This window comes from Xyrauchen texanus, chromosome 22 (assembly GCF_025860055.1).
Source record: "Xyrauchen texanus isolate HMW12.3.18 chromosome 22, RBS_HiC_50CHRs, whole genome shotgun sequence".
In the NCBI taxonomy this organism is placed as follows: Eukaryota; Metazoa; Chordata; class Actinopteri; order Cypriniformes; family Catostomidae; genus Xyrauchen; species Xyrauchen texanus.
In genome coordinates this window covers 23,965,506-23,981,856 of record NC_068297.1, presented here as the reverse complement: position 1 = coordinate 23,981,856, position 16,351 = coordinate 23,965,506, and the positions used below count along the sequence as shown (strand labels likewise).

The 16,351-nt window shown below is 40.2% G+C and overlaps 2 protein-coding genes across 2 annotated transcripts in view; both read right to left on the bottom strand.

Moving 5' to 3' along the window:
- Positions 1-392: 392 nt before the first annotated feature.
- LOC127662082 (tuberoinfundibular peptide of 39 residues) lies at positions 393-1,749 on the bottom strand. The gene is made up of 3 exons (XM_052153050.1): positions 1,737-1,749; positions 840-949; positions 393-759 (listed from the first exon to the last, which is right to left on the bottom strand). The coding sequence occupies exons 2-3, from the start codon at positions 947-949 to the stop codon at positions 393-395; spliced, it is 477 nt and encodes a 158-aa protein (XP_052009010.1). The 5' UTR covers positions 1,737-1,749.
- A 331-nt stretch (positions 1,750-2,080) lies between these two features.
- Positions 2,081-16,351, bottom strand: part of LOC127662654 (ras and Rab interactor 3-like) — a 43,375-nt gene continuing 29,104 nt past the window's right edge. Inside the window, exon 8 of the mRNA XM_052153941.1 lies at positions 2,081-2,209. Within this exon, the coding sequence (XP_052009901.1) occupies positions 2,091-2,209 (119 nt within the window). The 3' untranslated portion in view covers positions 2,081-2,090. The remainder of the gene's footprint in view (positions 2,210-16,351) is intronic.

Genomic DNA, 16,351 nt, shown 5'->3' with positions numbered 1-16,351 from the left:
ATTTCAGTGTCAGGGAATACCGAAAAGTGCTCTGAAACTAAAGTGAGTAAATAAAATAAATTCTGTCTATACTAATACGCCAATTGAAAATTGCTCAATAAACATGGTTATAGAGAATGTTTTCAGGTATTTATTTAAATCATGATCAACAGACATCCTATCGTGCATTTTGATTATCCAAAGTCATCTGAAAATAAAAATAAAAGAAAACATGCTTTTATACTTTTTTTTTTTTATTATAATGATGAAAAGAGTTTTTCAACATGATTACTTTGTTGCATGTAATGATGATCAAAATCTTATTTTACACTCTTACATAAAACTTTATATTTTCTTTATTTGTAAATATGTCATTTCTTTTCTTTGTATAATAAACAATAGAATAACTATAATCACTTTGAATTAACTAATAACAGTTTCTGCATATAGGAATTTAGCCACTTCTGCCTTTCCATTGCTGTCAAAAGCTTGCTCTTCTCTCTAAATGCAGCATCGTCTGCCACCACTATGTTCCTCTTCTGCTGGTTACCAACCCGTGAAGGCCATTGGCCCTGCCAGTTCTTGACCAGCTCTTCCTCTATCTGCGATTGGCTAAGCGGAAGCCAATCATCCCCAACCAGCTGTTGTGTTCCAGCCTTTGCTGTACCAAAATCTGGGGCAGTCAAAAACTGAATGCTCCAATCACGAAGTGAGATTGATGGGTAGAGTACCTCCCACTCTTCACCTTTGGAATCCTCTTGACCGATAGCACGCAAGTTACTGTTTATTAGAGGGACAGTGTCAAGATATGTCATAAAAATAGTCTGTATTTAGATATTGAAGGCACACAGTACTCATACCTTTGCAGGGGACGAAGGTAAGGTTGGGGAAAGGCGGAGGTCATCAGAGTCAAACTCATCAATACTAAGAACAACAGGGCTGGACGGGAAGGCAGGGATAAAGCCATCATCTGCATATAAATATATAGACCACAGGAGATTATTTATGGACAGTTGATAGAGGCAGAATAGCTTTAAGCATATTGCACAAAACTATTGAGTGAAATGTTCTCTTATATTAAAGATATGTGGAAAGATGCCCAGAAATGAAGATATTTCTGACTACAGGCCATCTTGATATTAAACTCATACATCAAGCAATCAGACAGAAAAATATTTCAAACATGCTCATAAAATATTCACACCCTTCCACTCATGCACTTTATGCAACAGCTTACTGCATTACTACAGACAGAAAAGATAAATATTTTGCTACATTTTTATATATTTACACATATGACAAAGTTCAATTAATATATCATAGAATATTGATGTCAGTTTATATATATATATATATATATATATATATATATATATATATATATATATATATATATACATATATATATACTGTATAAATGGCTCTGGACAAATGCTTTAACTGGTTCCCCACTGTTGTTAAAATATTTGCACAAAAAATATACATTTAAAAAAAACGAAAGTAATCAAATGAATCGAATGAATAATAATACAGTATTTACTGTTGCACTTTTTGAATGGAACAATTTTTCAGAGGAAAACATGAACAATAAATTAAGAATTATTTTAATTATCTGAAAGAATGATGACATTGTATGAAATATATGAATTGTTAAGTCTCCAAACTAATTATGTAAAAAGTATTCAGCAAATGGAAATGTATTTGAATTATTAAATAATTCTAATTTGAAATTAGGCAATTATTCATATTTATGGTACCTTTGTGGAGTTCTTCCTCTTTGTTGTCTGTTGTTGTTATGCAGTTCTTGGCGTCCAGTGCGTGGTATCAAAAAGAAATCAGTTTTGTGTGACTCCAAACTGGTTTGCAACTCTTCCATTCAATGTCTCAACAAGGTTTGTGATATATTTATGTATTTTTGTCTAATATTTAACTCTAATTGTTCAGAAATTGCCTATGCATATACCAGTACAGGCTAGTATAAATAGCTGTATCAACTTCTTGGGATGTAGAGCTACCTCAAACTCTGATTGTAGGGCTGTAGTGCATTATCAGGTGCCAGTGTGAATATGCACAGGATTTTGTTGTGTGGGATTATATATACCTCTCTTTTGTCAGAAGATGTACGGGAAAATTGTCAAGATAAAAAGCCATGTGTCATTCTCCTTGCTCAAATGCACACAGAGCTGAAACAGAGCAGGCCACACCCTTGGATGTCCTGTTCGGATGGAAACTTAAAATAGAGAATAGAATCAGAAGAGAGAAGAAATACGTTTGAACGTCTGAGCATCTAATGATGTCTAAAAAAAAAAAAAAAAAAAGTGCTACATGATCACAAAATCATGATCAAAACTAGCTCATTTAGCATTTCCGTATTATGATGAATAACATCCTTTAACTACTGTTGACTCAAGTGTGTGACCTATCTGTACCTGGGCATAAACTACTGTATCAGATCATGAGTTACAAGCATAGGGTCGATAATGAGGACCCTAACAGGATTTGAAGTGCTATCTTTGCTGTCCTCAGGCAGCCTACGCATATCAGATTCTAGGCTAAACAAAACGTCACTCTCATTAAATTTGAAAGGTCCTCACCAGCTCCTGTCAAACACTCTGCATCCCCCACAAGTCAATTTGTTGCATTTTACACCACCACAGCTAGGTTTTCACTTCACAAAGACTTGACACAATTTAGCGACTGCTGAAACAGTCATGTGCAAATACTAACATTTCAAAAAGAAATTGCTAACAGTATGGAACACCATTATATAACAAAATGTTTTGATTTATATATAGTTATTATACATTTCAAAACTAATTTAAACCTGGAAATACAAGTTTTAGCAATTTGAAAAATTTCCAAAAAGGAAACACTATTACACGAAATGAATATACAAATTACAAATTCTGCAATATTTATATATAGGTCACTACTAAGCAAAGAAGATTTTTTTTTATTACATTTTTTCATTGAACATGTTATCTCCTTTGTAAATACCGAATACTAAGAAATTCCAAAACTTGGAATTTAATTGTTATAACCATAGTAATGTTTGTAATACAAATTTAAGTACATTAAATTAAATTAGAAACATGCTTTTTACAATAGAAGCATTTTTACAAGTGCTCCCAGACTTTATTATATTATATTATATCATATTGATACCAGAAAAGGGTGGATTGCTCTCTTCAGTTAGGGAGAGAGCAGCTGGCCCAAGTGGAGGAGTTCAAGTATCTTGGGATTTTGTTCACGAGTGAGGGAAATTTGGAGCATGAGATCAAAAGGCAGATCGGTGCAGCATCTAAAGTAATGCGGTCGCTGTACCAGACCGTGGTGGTGAAAAAGGAGCTCAGCCTGAAGGCAAAACTCTAAATTTGTACGTTCCAACCCTCGTCCATGGTAATGAGATTTGGGTAGTGAATGAAAGAATACGATTGTGAATACAAGTGGTCGAAATTAGCTTTCTTCATTGGGTGTCAGGGCTCACTCTAAGGCAGGGTTCGGGAACCTATGGGTCGCGAGCCACAAGTGGCTCTTTGTTAAAAATCAAGTGGCTCACCATTCACCAACACATAATTGTGTAAATCTTTCTAGAGATAATTTTCCAGCAGAAAGTGTGGGTGCGATTGCAAAGCTTGAAGTCAATAACGCTATTTTGATTTTCATTCTCCCGAATTTGTCGTACAGCCTACTCCTGGTGAACAAGGTTTATTCACCTGCCTGATTTTCCATGCAGAGTATTTTGCTGATGTACCAGCCAATTTTGTAAAACTTCTCGGAGTGATATATTAAAAAAGATTAGACTCAAAGTCTTGCGTTTGATTAAACGTGATTATATTTTGAAGAAAATACGAAAGAAAAGCCGCCAATAAGCATCTGATTTGATGTGTTCTCAGTGTGCTCGTCTTTGCAACACATTCTCACAGCGAAATCGTCAGGATTTGTACAACTTTTCTACATTTGTCAAATTCGTATGATATTGTGCGACTGCACTTGTTTGAATTCCTGCGACTTTCACAACAGCCAATGACATTGCTGGACATCGTTTCCATCCAATACGCAACAATTACTTGCATAATATTATTACGTATGTCCTTAATGCCTCGTGTGCAGAACTCACGCTTACTTCCACATTAGATATCCGGGAATTTGCACTTGATGAAGTCATACGAGTTTATGCAAACAACATCGTGCGACACCATACGAAATAGCCAACTTGTAAATTATTAGTGCAATGAAAGCGCTTCTACAAGACATTCACATTTATATTGTTCTAGGCCTCGTTTCCCAATAACTATTGATCTTAGCTGTTAAGAGTATTTTCTATTATTGATTTTATGAGAGTTTGTTGTTTTTTATGTGTGCCCAGTTTGTGAAATAGAACCCTCCACACTCCAAATGCGACAAGACTCAATCCAGTTCGCGAGCTCCTCGTCCAGATGTATTTCATGTGCGAGTAATTTTGTTAATCTACACACAACAGGCGAGTGACCTGTAAGACGTCTCGGAGTGACACATGAAAAGAAATGCTGTTAGTCAATAAGACGTGCTTGAAGAAACACACTTTATTATATTTTTAAGAACAGACAAAAGAAAAGCCGCCCAATGCTCGTGTCTGATTCTGTTTGTTCAGAGGCGTGCAACGGGACACTGTCTCGTGAAACAAGTGCATGTAAATAGTATACACTGCAGTGTTAACAGTGTTATTTGACTGAAAACTGTTTGCAAGAATAACATCTTCTATGAGAATGCTGCAAATTATCTCTGATCATCTCGTGAGGTGCTGTGAGTTTCGCTTTATTTCCACAGAGCAGTTTGCTCTTACACATTGTGAACACAACTCTGCAGGTTCAGTAATACATACAGGTTCAGTAATATATATACAGGTATCTTTATATTAAAGAAACAAAGATGAAAGTGATTAAATCATAAAGTAATACAAGACAAGTTCACCTGAAACCTAAAATTTAGTTTTATTTTATTTACTTTAGGCGACATTAACTGTATTACCAAAACGCAATAAAAACACATTCAATAAGAACACACATTTGGCAGCATTTTTTGGTAACTCAAGGGAATTTATTAGGCTTAATTTTTATGATGGTTATTCTAATTATCTTTACATTTATAATTGTCTTTAGTTCTTAATTTATAGTCTATTATTAATTTTTCACCTGGTGTCATTGACGAATGTCTGAGTGATGGCAAATGGTGTCTGGAGATGGTAAATGTTTGGATTTGGGGAGGTGGTTATATATTATATTTTTTAATCACTTTTTCACGTTATTTTAATTACATTTTTCTTTTTGTTTAAAGTGCTATTTGATTTTAGAAATGTCTTCTGTTTAAGTTTTTCATGTTTCAGTAAATGAATGTAGTTTTAAAGCAAAATCAAAAATATTCACCTAACCTTGGCAGGGGGGTTGACTGCATAATCGGATATCACAATATTTTAAAGGCGATAACATTTTTTGTTTTTCAAAATAGTAAATTCTTAATTTGAGCTACGGCTCTTTTGAAAGAATGCATCAACCAAAATTTGTTAAATTGGCTCCATAGTAAAAAAAGGTTCCCGACCCCTGGGATAGCCCTAAGGGATATGGTGTGAAGCTCTGATATCCAAGAGGGGCTCAGAGCAGAACCACTATTGAAAGGAGCCAGTAGAGGTGGTTTGGGCATCTGATTAGGATGCCTGCTGGACACCTTCCTGCAGAGGTGTTTCAGGCATGTCCAACTGAAAGGAGGCCCAGGGGAAGACCCAGAACACACTAGAGGGATTATATCTCTCGGCTGGCCTGGGAACACCTTGGGATCACCCATGATGAGCTGGACGATGTGGCCAGGGAAAAGGACACATGGGCTACTTTGCTTAGTCTGCTGCCACTGTGACCCGGTCCCATATAAGCAGTCAAATATGGATGGATATTATATTATATTATATTATGTTTTTAATCTTATCATTAACTATAATGTGAAAGAACACTCATTCCACCTGTAGATAACATGCGTTCCATGCAGGAAAACAATCATTTTCATTCAGAACATTTTATTTAAATGAGACCTCACTAAAGTCAGCTTCAGTAACGAGCTTTTTGCCAAAGCTGACTTTAGTGAGATCTCATTTAAAATAATTGCCAGCGGTAGTGAGTGCAAGATTCAAATGAGCAGGTCTTGACAGTCATTATAGAGAGGGACAATTGCAGTGTGGCCGGTCTCGTGGAACACGAGTGGAGGGACAAGAACAAGAGCGAGGAAGGACTGAATAAGGGTGTGAGGCAGATGAGGTCAGGAGATTTAGTGGCCAGAGGTTGAAAAGATGATCTGAAGTACTTGGTAAACTTTGGCCTCTTCTTGCTTGTAATGCATTTACAAGGCATAACATCATCCACCATCAACCGCATGCTGTGAGTCATGCGCGTTTTTACACAAGCAAGCACTCTCTCTTCTCTCTTATTCTACCCATCCTCTTTTTTCATATCCTCATTCAAACCTCAGGATTTGTTGTGTGCATAAAATGTAAGAGACTTAATCAATGGCTGACAATCAGGAAGTTTAAAGTAATAGTAAATCCAAAAAAGAAAATCTTTCCAAACCTGCATTGCTTCTCTTTCTTTTTTTGTGGAACACATAAGCTGCTTAGAACGATGAAGCTGTTCTTTTAATGTAAATGATGACCACGACTGTCAGGCAATATTTTCAGAGAATAACAACTTAAATGTATGTCTTTTCAAAATTCATATGCACTCCTTTTATGATGCTTTTTTCTTTTTTGCCTTTGGTCTGCATCTTTTATCATTGTATGGAAAAGAGAGAATGAACATCACTAAACTTTACCTTTTGTGTTTAATTGAAATAAGAAAGGTTTAGAACTACATGAGAATGAGTGAATCGTGACATCATTTTCATTTTTGGGTGAACTATTCCTTTAAACATCTCTTCATAGTAATGTAATGAAGGAATGATTTTATAGTTGAGGGATAGATGAAAGATGTTTCACATGTTAAACACGTACTCTGACTTTGAAGAGATGAATAGATGACACCATACATTTGCATCATATATGTCTGCAGTAATCTCATGTGTATAACAGTCAGCATCAATGCTTCATTCCTTTATCATTGATATGTATTAAACAGTGCTCCTCTGCCTCCAGCCAACATAAAGAGAGGCTCCAATACGCAGAATTCCAATGATTGATAAATAGACAAGGGCTTTGCAAGGGCTTTACGGTGGTGCAGCGGTTAGCACTGTTGCCTCACAGCAAGAAGGTTGTGGGTTCAAACCCTGGTTGCCCCGGCCTTTCTGTGTGGAGTTTGCATGTTCTCCCCGTGTCTGCGTGGGTTCTCTCCGGGTACTCCGGCTTCCTCCCACCATCCAAAAGACATGCAGGCTAGGTTAATTGGTGTCTCCAAAAAATTGCCGTGGAGGTGGAGGTGAGTGTGAGTGTATGTCTGTCTATGTGTGGCCCTGCGATGGACTGGTGACCTGTCCAGGGTGTCCCCCGCCTTTGATGATGGATGGATGGATGGATAAATAGACAAAAAGCTTTCTTGCATGTGTCAGTGCAGAGCTCAAAGCTGTGTTGCTATCCTAAATCTAACAGAACACCCCCTTTTAGTTTTGTTCAAAGATCACCTTGCAGAAACATTAACATGTTGCTACTGATAAATCTCACAGAACATGATTACTTCCTGGATCCCCTGGGACCAGAACTCGTGCCTTGGAAGTAGTGCTAAAGGGAAATGTAACCATGCTCGAATAAATGTAAAAATGTGTGGAGGGTAGTCGTGAATTCTCCATGAGCAAAATAAACGGCTGAACATAAATAAAACAAATACAGTATTACGAAATGTGAGCTCAAACAATCACACATCTTTCTAAAAGACACTGTGTCACACAGTGACACCCAGCGGATAAAGTTTCTTTCAGGAGGCAGCGTCTCTCAAGCCTCCCTTCAGCTCATTGCAATATTTGAGCTATTTAGCTGCCGAATATAGGCGAAAAGTCACGTGAGGGGAGACATTGGCTCCGATTAGCGCTGATTCATTCAATATGCTGTCAATCAATCAATGTGCCCGCCTCCCATGCCCTCATCCTCCCAGCGGGTCTCTGCAGATTGCTATGAATGGGATGAACTGATAGAAGTGGAGAAACTATTTGCACATAAAAAAAGAACTGACACAGACAACTGACTTTTGGTCACATCCAAATCAAAATGAACTTAAAATTACTTGGTATGTGAGTGAAACGCTTGTTTGGCATTGCTACGCATTCTCTCATCTTGTTTGTCAGTTGGCATGAGCGAATATTGCTTTAATGTCGATGTGTGCATACGCCATTCGGTTGTTTTGTTGTCTTGTGAGAGCATGTGGCTTTGTTTTGTTTTTGTATCGCCACGTGTCTCTCTGTCTTACATCATACCCCACCTCCTTGTTTGCCCATTATTAGTTCATTTACTACACCTGCCCTGCATTAACCTGTTTGATTTCCTTCCCGGTTTTAATCTCCTCGTGTGTGCTGTCCAGTGTCAGTTCATTTTGTTTTTGGTCCAACAAAAACGTGTGAGAGAGATCGATTCGCAATTTAGCATAACAATCCTTACGATTACATATCTGCGCTAGTAATACATGCATATATCATGCAATATGGAAGTTACAGTATACAAATGTTTAGCTAATGTGGGGAAGTAGGATACAGCTTCAACGAGTAAACATTTAGCAGTTTGAAATCGATTAGCTAGTTCAGTTACTTCAGTTCAGAGGAGGGCTAGCAATGATCAAACTGGTAACTTAGACTGGTAGTTGATTTTAATGTACAGTTATGAAAATGAGGATTTGTAAATAAATGTTGGTAACTGGATGATTAGATGTAACCATAGGCTGTCATATTTTTGCACAGGATCAATTAAACATGAAAAGAAAGGGAGAGATATATTTTTAAATGGAGACTTTTTAAAGAAGCACAAACAGGCAGATCAGGTACAAACAGACCCCAGCCCTTGCATCACCACTGGACCCCAGAGCATCTCCCTAGCTGAGGCTTGTCAAAGTCAGTGTGGTCATACTTCAGGACCATCAACAGGTCAGAGCATCTACCAGACACAGGCAGTCAGTCACATGCCAAGTTCAGGAATTTACGTTGAGATGATTTAAAGAATAAAAGGATAGTTCACCCAAAAATAATATAATAATCATTTACCCACCCTCATGCCATTCCAAACCTGTATGACCTTCTTCTGCAGAACACAAAAGAAGATATTTTGAAGCATATTGGTAACCAAATAGTTTTGGGTTCCCGTCAACTTCCATTGTATTTTTGTTTCTATACTATGGAAGAGTTTGGGAACCAAAACTGTTTGGTTACCAGCATGCTTCAACATATAATATTTGGTGTTCAGCAGAAGAAAGTCAGTCATACAGGTTTGGACGTTTAAAATGTTGGTTCATGTGTGTTCTTGTTGTTGATGGCTGTGGCATTTATATTGTGATTATACACAAATTGTTCTTGTGTTATAAAAAGATGTATCAAGGGATGACACAGAGACCTCTTGTTCTGAGAAAGACAGTGAGCCATTGCTGCCAGGAGATGTTCAACACTTATAAACACTTGTAAATGATTTCCTCTCTGTAAGTGCTGTGTGAAATTCTTTTATGTATTTTTTTGTAAATGTGAGTTTTTTTGTAACTAAACTCAGCATTTAATGTAACAGACACATGCTACTGTATCTTGTCTCCTGGGTACTTGAGCTTTATTTTCTGAAAATATTTAACACTTGTAGACACAAACAAAGTGACTCAATACTTTCCTCTATGTGAGTACTGTGTGAGTGTGTGTGTGTGTGTTATTACTATCAATACTTTTCAATTACTTTTTTTTTATTTATATTTAAATCGCGCGCACGTGCGTGTGTGTGTGTGTGGACCCCCGAAATTAGCAGTGGCCACCTCCTGGCCACCCCAAATATAAAACTCTAATTCCGCCACTGGTCATTTGGGGACAGACTATTTGACTGACATTCTTTACATTGCTTTCCTCAATAAATAATTACTTCTAAATGTGAGGTTAACTATAGGCTAAATGTTATTGATCTGATACTTTGAAGAATGTGATCGAAAGGAATTCAATGTGAAAGTTTAGGTTTTCTGTTAATTGACTACAACTAAAGAGAAACAGAGATGTCTCCACTAAACTGTATGGTGAGAAATGAATCTAACATTAGGCTGGTTAAGGTTAATTTTTTTTTTATGTTTGTCAATAAATATTAATAAATATCTGATTTTAAAAACCCTCGATTGTGTTGGAGTCATTGTTTTTATTTTTGAGAATAATTTCCAATAATATCTGCATATTAATGTTGCTGAGGAAGTTTTTAGGAAAATGAAATACAAGGCTCAGTTTTCAGTGTTGTACAGAAGGGTTGCAGAAATTATATATCAGTCTTCCAAAATTTGTTGTGGCTGATTTAAATGATTGTATAATAAAAATAATTATAATTAATAATTACTATTGTCTGTTTTTTTTTTTTTTAAAGGGAGGGGGGGCGTTTCAGGTTGCAGAATGGACCTAGAAATCAAGAGTTTAAGGGAACTTAGGGGAAAGTTGGTTACTGGCATGACTGTGGTTCTATGACTAGTGGAAGATTGCCAGAAACGGTTAAAACATAGTGGTAGGAGTCTTGTGCTTGCGCATCATATTGAGAAACTCGCATTTAGTCACACGTGACCCTGACCTTCTGGCCTCGGAGCCTTGCCTCTTGTGCTTATTTTCTATGAGTTTACTAAAATATGCTGACCTGGCAGCTTTTAGTGCTTGTCTGTATCTACAGACACTATCCTTCCATGCACCGCAAAATACCTCTAATTTTGTATTCCTCCACTTACGCTCCATTTTCCAAGCTGCTCTCTTGAGAGCGTGAGTGGGAGTGGGGTGGAGTGGGGGTTTGGGCACTATCAAGAGTGCTAGAGAAGACTATTTATATTTTCTGTTATTTCATCAAGTACTTCTAGACTTTTTGGCTTACTGAGTATGTGAGACAATTCTGGAATATTATTAGTGAAGCTATCTTAAGTGGCTGTCAAGTTGTGTGTGTTTTTTAACTGACCACAGCTCTGCCCAAACTTGAAAACTGCTTTATCTCTGATGAACGCAAAGGACAACTCAAATCTGCTCACTTTATGATTTTTTATTTCTTCAAGATGGTTTGATAGATTAGGGATGAGACAGAATAGGTTGATAACCTTTAAAATACACAAACCAAAAGCATGAATTAGTTACAAACAAATCTCAATACAACTTTCTCAAAGTAATAAATAAATGCTACTGAATCCTCAAACCAAACAAAGTCATTCAGATCAACCTGGGATGTCTAATAATAACAATACCAATCCCGTAATTAAACTTATACAAATGCTTAGAGTAGCGTTACAATAATAAAGTCTTCCTTATTTAATTTAAATTGTATGTTACAACCAAGCAAAAGCAAACATATGAACATAGAGAAGCCTGAACTCAACACATTCAAACACATTTTAACCTTATACTGTCCTACCAGTTGCGTCTTTGAGATGATCAGGAGCTGTGGTCATAGTAGCTTTTCCCAGGAACAAGTGAGAGAGAGTGAGCCAACTGAGCTCTTCACAAACATTTCAATGCCATGCACTTCCTGTGGGCAGGCAAATATGGTCCCAAGAGCACTTCCCAAAAGTTGGTTCCACCAACTTTTGTTGCATGGTTGCCCCCTGCAGTTTGGGAGTAATCTGGGAGTGACCTGAATATAGGCTTAGAGTGCTCAGTACACTTGTAACCACGAATTGACACAACACCTCCCACTTGACCTCCTGGTTCTTCAACCCAAGGAGGTCACACCAGTACTGTAATGTGTTGGATGTAGTCACTCCATTTTTGATCCTGTTGCTACTGCTGCTCTTCAACTGGAAGCAGGACAACTATCCGTCTGACATCTCTGTGAAGAACCGTTGCAGGTATCTTGGTTGAGTGTGTTTCCATCTTTTTAGTGGGCTTCACAGTTGCGACTGGGTAGCTGGGGAAGGATCGGAGATATACATCCCTCACAATTCCCTTCCTGTCAGTGTTCACGTCAATGACCCTGGCAAGCCTGAACTGACCTCTCAAAGCGTTCTGGTCAGCCAGCCAGATGACATCTCCAATTGCCACATTTCTATGAGCTGTGTGCCACTTGGTCCGGACAAACAGGTTTGGTCCGGCTAACTGGCTCCATTTCCTCCAGAACCGGTCAACTTCTGTTTGGATGGTTCTTAATCTCTTGTAAGGGTAGCCTTCAAAGTCAAAGGTCCCTGGATCGCCTCTGGGACCAGTTCTTCCGAGCAGAAGTGAATTTGGGCTAATGTATTCTACACAGTCTTCCCGGCTCTGAGTCCTGGCATCAATAGGTCGTTCATTGGCGAGGTTGGAAGCCATATAAAGGAAAGTTTGAAACTCACCCCATGTGAAGACTCCATCACCCCCAGATTGTGCAAAGCCCGCTTCACAGTCCGGACAGCAGCCTCAGCAGCTCCATTTCTGTGAGGTGAGTCCGCTGGATGGATCTTCCAGCTCCATTCTGTGCCATGCTTGGAGCCTTCATCTTCAAGCTTTGATTTTTCCAGTCGGTCCAGAAACAGGTAGAGCTCTTTGAGGGCCGGTCTTGCTCCGACAAAGTTCTTCCCAGGATCCGACCACAATTTCCTTGGATGTCCTCTCAGTGCTGTAAATCTTTGGTAGGCTAACAGGAAGCCTTCAGCTGACTGATCACTGACAAGGTCTGTGTGCATAGCTCTAGACGCCATGCAACAAAAGACGATTCCCCACACTTTGAGTTTCACTTTCTTTCTCACCTCATCCTTCACTTCATACGGTCCAAATAAGTCCACTGTTGTGTACTCAAATGGATTGGCTGGTGTTATTCTCTCCGATGGAAGGTCACTCATGATCTGTTGGCATCTTCGGGCCTTAAGTCTCCTGCATGTCACACAGCTATCAACGATCTTTTGAGCTAGTTTCCGGCCTCTTACCACCCATGCTTTCCTTCTCATCCGGAGAAGTGTGCCTGCAATTTCTTCATGATTTGCCCTGTGGGCTTCTTGAGCTAGAAGAGTGGATACCCATGATGTGCAGGGCAAGACTGGTACTGCAGTTTTCTCTTTATTAAAGATTTGGAATCTTCCTCCACAGAGTAAAAGTCCAGTGCTTTCCTCTCTGACCACAGCAAGCCTGCTGAGTGTGGTGTCTGGCAAGGTTACCTCCATTTGAGCCGAAAGGAAGAGATCCCTGAGAGCATCCTCACACTCCATGATGGTAAGTGTAGTTCCCTTGACTCTGGACTTGATCTCAAGAGCTGAAGGAACCTCCCTCCTCTTTGGCTTGCTTCTGGTTGAGGTCTTGGCCAGCATTTCTTTCCACTTTGTGGAAGCTCTCCACACCCAGGCAACGACTCTTATCAACCTGGTTAAACTGCTGAACTTACTGATGTTAAGGATTTTCCTTATTGAAGAACCAGAAGGTGGCCTCCGGACTTGGATTTGGTGCCCTCTTCCACTAAGGTTGCTTTGCAGGTCCTTGTCTTGGTTAGAGGTCGGGGACCTTGGCATTGCAGTGGCAGGTCGAGCATATTGGACCTGTGCTCGGGTCAGTGCTGCTGTAAAACATTTCCTTTGGAGCTTGTTTATACCTTCTTTAGCATCTGCAGCGACATCTTTGGCTGACTTTGTCGGCCACTCCTCCACAGGTCGTTTCAGAAACTCTGGGCCATTTTGCCACACAGAGTTTTCTTTGAGGTCTTCTGGGGTTGCTCCTCTTGTTGTGAGGTCAGCAATGTTTTGCTCCCCTGGAATCCATCTCCAGTCTTCAACTGATGTGGACTTCTGGATTTCTCCCACTCTGTTTGCAAAAAGGTCTGGTACCCATAACTGTCCCTTTGGATTGCACCCAGCACAGTTTGACTGTCCAGCAGATGGAGCCAACGTTCCACTTGCATCCGACTGTGCTTTTCAATATATTTTCTGAGTCTCGCAGCAAACACAGCCCCACAGACCTCAGCCTTCACTGCTTCTCCCTTTTGGTCAAGTGGTGTGAGCTTGGCTTTGGACTCAACAAGCCGGACCAGAATGCCTTGCTCAGTCTCCCACCTGAAGTATGCAACAGCTCCATAGCTCTGGTCGCTACCATCTGAGAATGTTATTCCCAAGGGTTCCCCAATACTTCTGACTGGTGTGAGGCTTCTATGGAAGGTAATTTGGTTGAGGCGTGTGTATTCCTCAAACAGATGGATGGCTTCTTCTCTAAGTCTCTCAGACAGAGGTGTGTCCCATGTGTCTCGTGTTAGAGTTTTGCCTCCAGCTTCTTGAAATGCCTTCCTGACTAGAATGGCTCCTTTCTGTTTGGCAGGTGTTGCAAGGCCTATTGGGTCATATAAACTAGCTACTTGGCTAAGCAGTTGTCTTCTAGTCAATGGGTTTGGAGTTTTTTGTCTCACCTCTTCTTCGACAAGATTTTTGCTAATTCTCATCTTCTTTTTCCTCTTTGAGAAGTTTATCGAGGTCTTAAGGTACAGTTTGTCTGGTTCGACCAGGTAACCAACTCCAAGGGCTTTGTTGTCTCCTTCTCTCATTTGGTTGGGGAGAATGAAGACTTCATTTGATGATGCTGGATGTTCTGATGTAGACGTCTGCCTCCCACTTTGGCCTGATCGGACCCACGGCTTAAGGAAGAATCCACCTGCCTTCAGAATTTCTTCGACTTTTTTGGTGGTTTCGTTGAGCTCTTCCAGGTCATTATGGGATGTCAGAATGTCATCTACATAAGAATCCTCCTCAAGAATCCTCCGTTCCCCTCCAGATGATTGAAAATGGGCAGCCTTGCTGTCTCTCTCATGGCCAGTTGTGCGATGCACCCTGCTGGTCGATCACCAATGTTGACCCTGGTGATAGCATATTCCTCAATTTCTTCATCTTCCCCATTTCTCCAGAGAAATCTATGGAGGTGCATCTCCAGGTCTTCAAGCCACACAGAATTGTACATCATCTTAATGTCGCCGAGGGCAGCATAGACTCCTCTCCTGAACCTTAGTAGCACTGCCCGGATGGGATTAAGTACATCAGGCCCTTTCAGGAGAAGGTCATTCATGCTGATTCCTCTATACTTCTGGCTGCTGTCCCATACCAGTCGGACAGGTGTTGTTACAGAGTGTGGGTTCGGTGCCACCAAGTGACTGACGTACCATACTGGTCCTTTCCAGGCAGCAATGGTCTCTCTAGTCAGTTTCTTTGCTGCCCTCCTTTCCACCATCTCATGGACTTGAGTTGTGTATGCTGTACGCCACTCTGGTTCCTTCTGGAGTTGTTTCTCCGTCCTCAGAAACGTGGCTTCCACTGCACTTCTGTTGTTGGGCAGGGAACTTGGATCTTCAATCCAGGGGTATTTTGTGTCCCAGTGAGGCTCCTGACTATGTGCATCTGATTTCACATAGCTGAGGCCTTGCCTGATCATCTCAAGCTCTCTTTCTTCACTCAGAGTCATGTCTTTGCCTCCTGGCTGACAGTTACCACACCGGCATCCTCCACACATGGGTTCGCGAGGCCGCACCAATGCTGTCCCACTTCCACCAGTCCAAGAACTCCCTGCCAATAACAGTGGTTCTGGTCTCAGCTCTAGATTCTTGCATCTCAGCAATTTCTTGATACTTCACTGCTGTCATTCTCATTGATGCGTGCAAAGTGGGTCTCAGAATTGTGCAGGGCCATACCCACTACTTCACAGAGGTCCGGATGTGCTCCACCAACGGTCTTTCCTAAAGGGCCTTCCCACAGGACAAGATCTCCTACTACCTTTACTCTCTGTGGAGCAAGTCTTCCTTCACGGTGGCTTATGAGAAGCTCAACATGTTCTGGTCTGTGCAGATCTTCCAGGTTGGTCTCGGGAAAGAACTTCTCAAGTTGCTGTGCTTTGATTACTCTGTGAACTTTTGCAATTTCATCCAACCCATAACAGATCAGCTCATGAGCTCTCTCCGTGCCTCTAGGTGTCTTGACTCTTACCTTGAGTAAGTATCTTTTGGTCTTTACCTTCATGGCCATGCCTCCAACTCCATGGACGACAAGCGTGATCTTTTCACTCTGAAGCTTCAATCTCCTGGCAGCTGTATGAGTGATGTAGTTGGTATCTGATGCTAAGTCAATGAGAGTTCCAATTTTCTGTCCTGCGTTGGTGGTTACTTCGAGAAGCATAAGAATAACTGGTAACTCACGTGTACTTGAGTCCATCACTCCAGGAAGGCTTCTTCTAGTGCCGTGTGATTTTGCAGCCATATTGGTGAAGGCTCTTTTGACTTTTTCTGCCATGTCAGGGGTAAGCTCAG

What these genes read in the sequence shown, in the direction of transcription:
- LOC127662082 (XM_052153050.1), bottom strand. Translation starts at nt 949, where the DNA reads ATGATGGCTTTATCCCTGCCTTCCCGTCCAGCCCTGTTGTTCTTAGTA. An exon ending in TACCTTCGTCCCCTGCAAAG is followed by an intron (nt 760 to 839) that starts GTATGAGTACTG and finishes TCTAATAAACAG; the next exon opens with TAACTTGCGTGCTATCGGTC.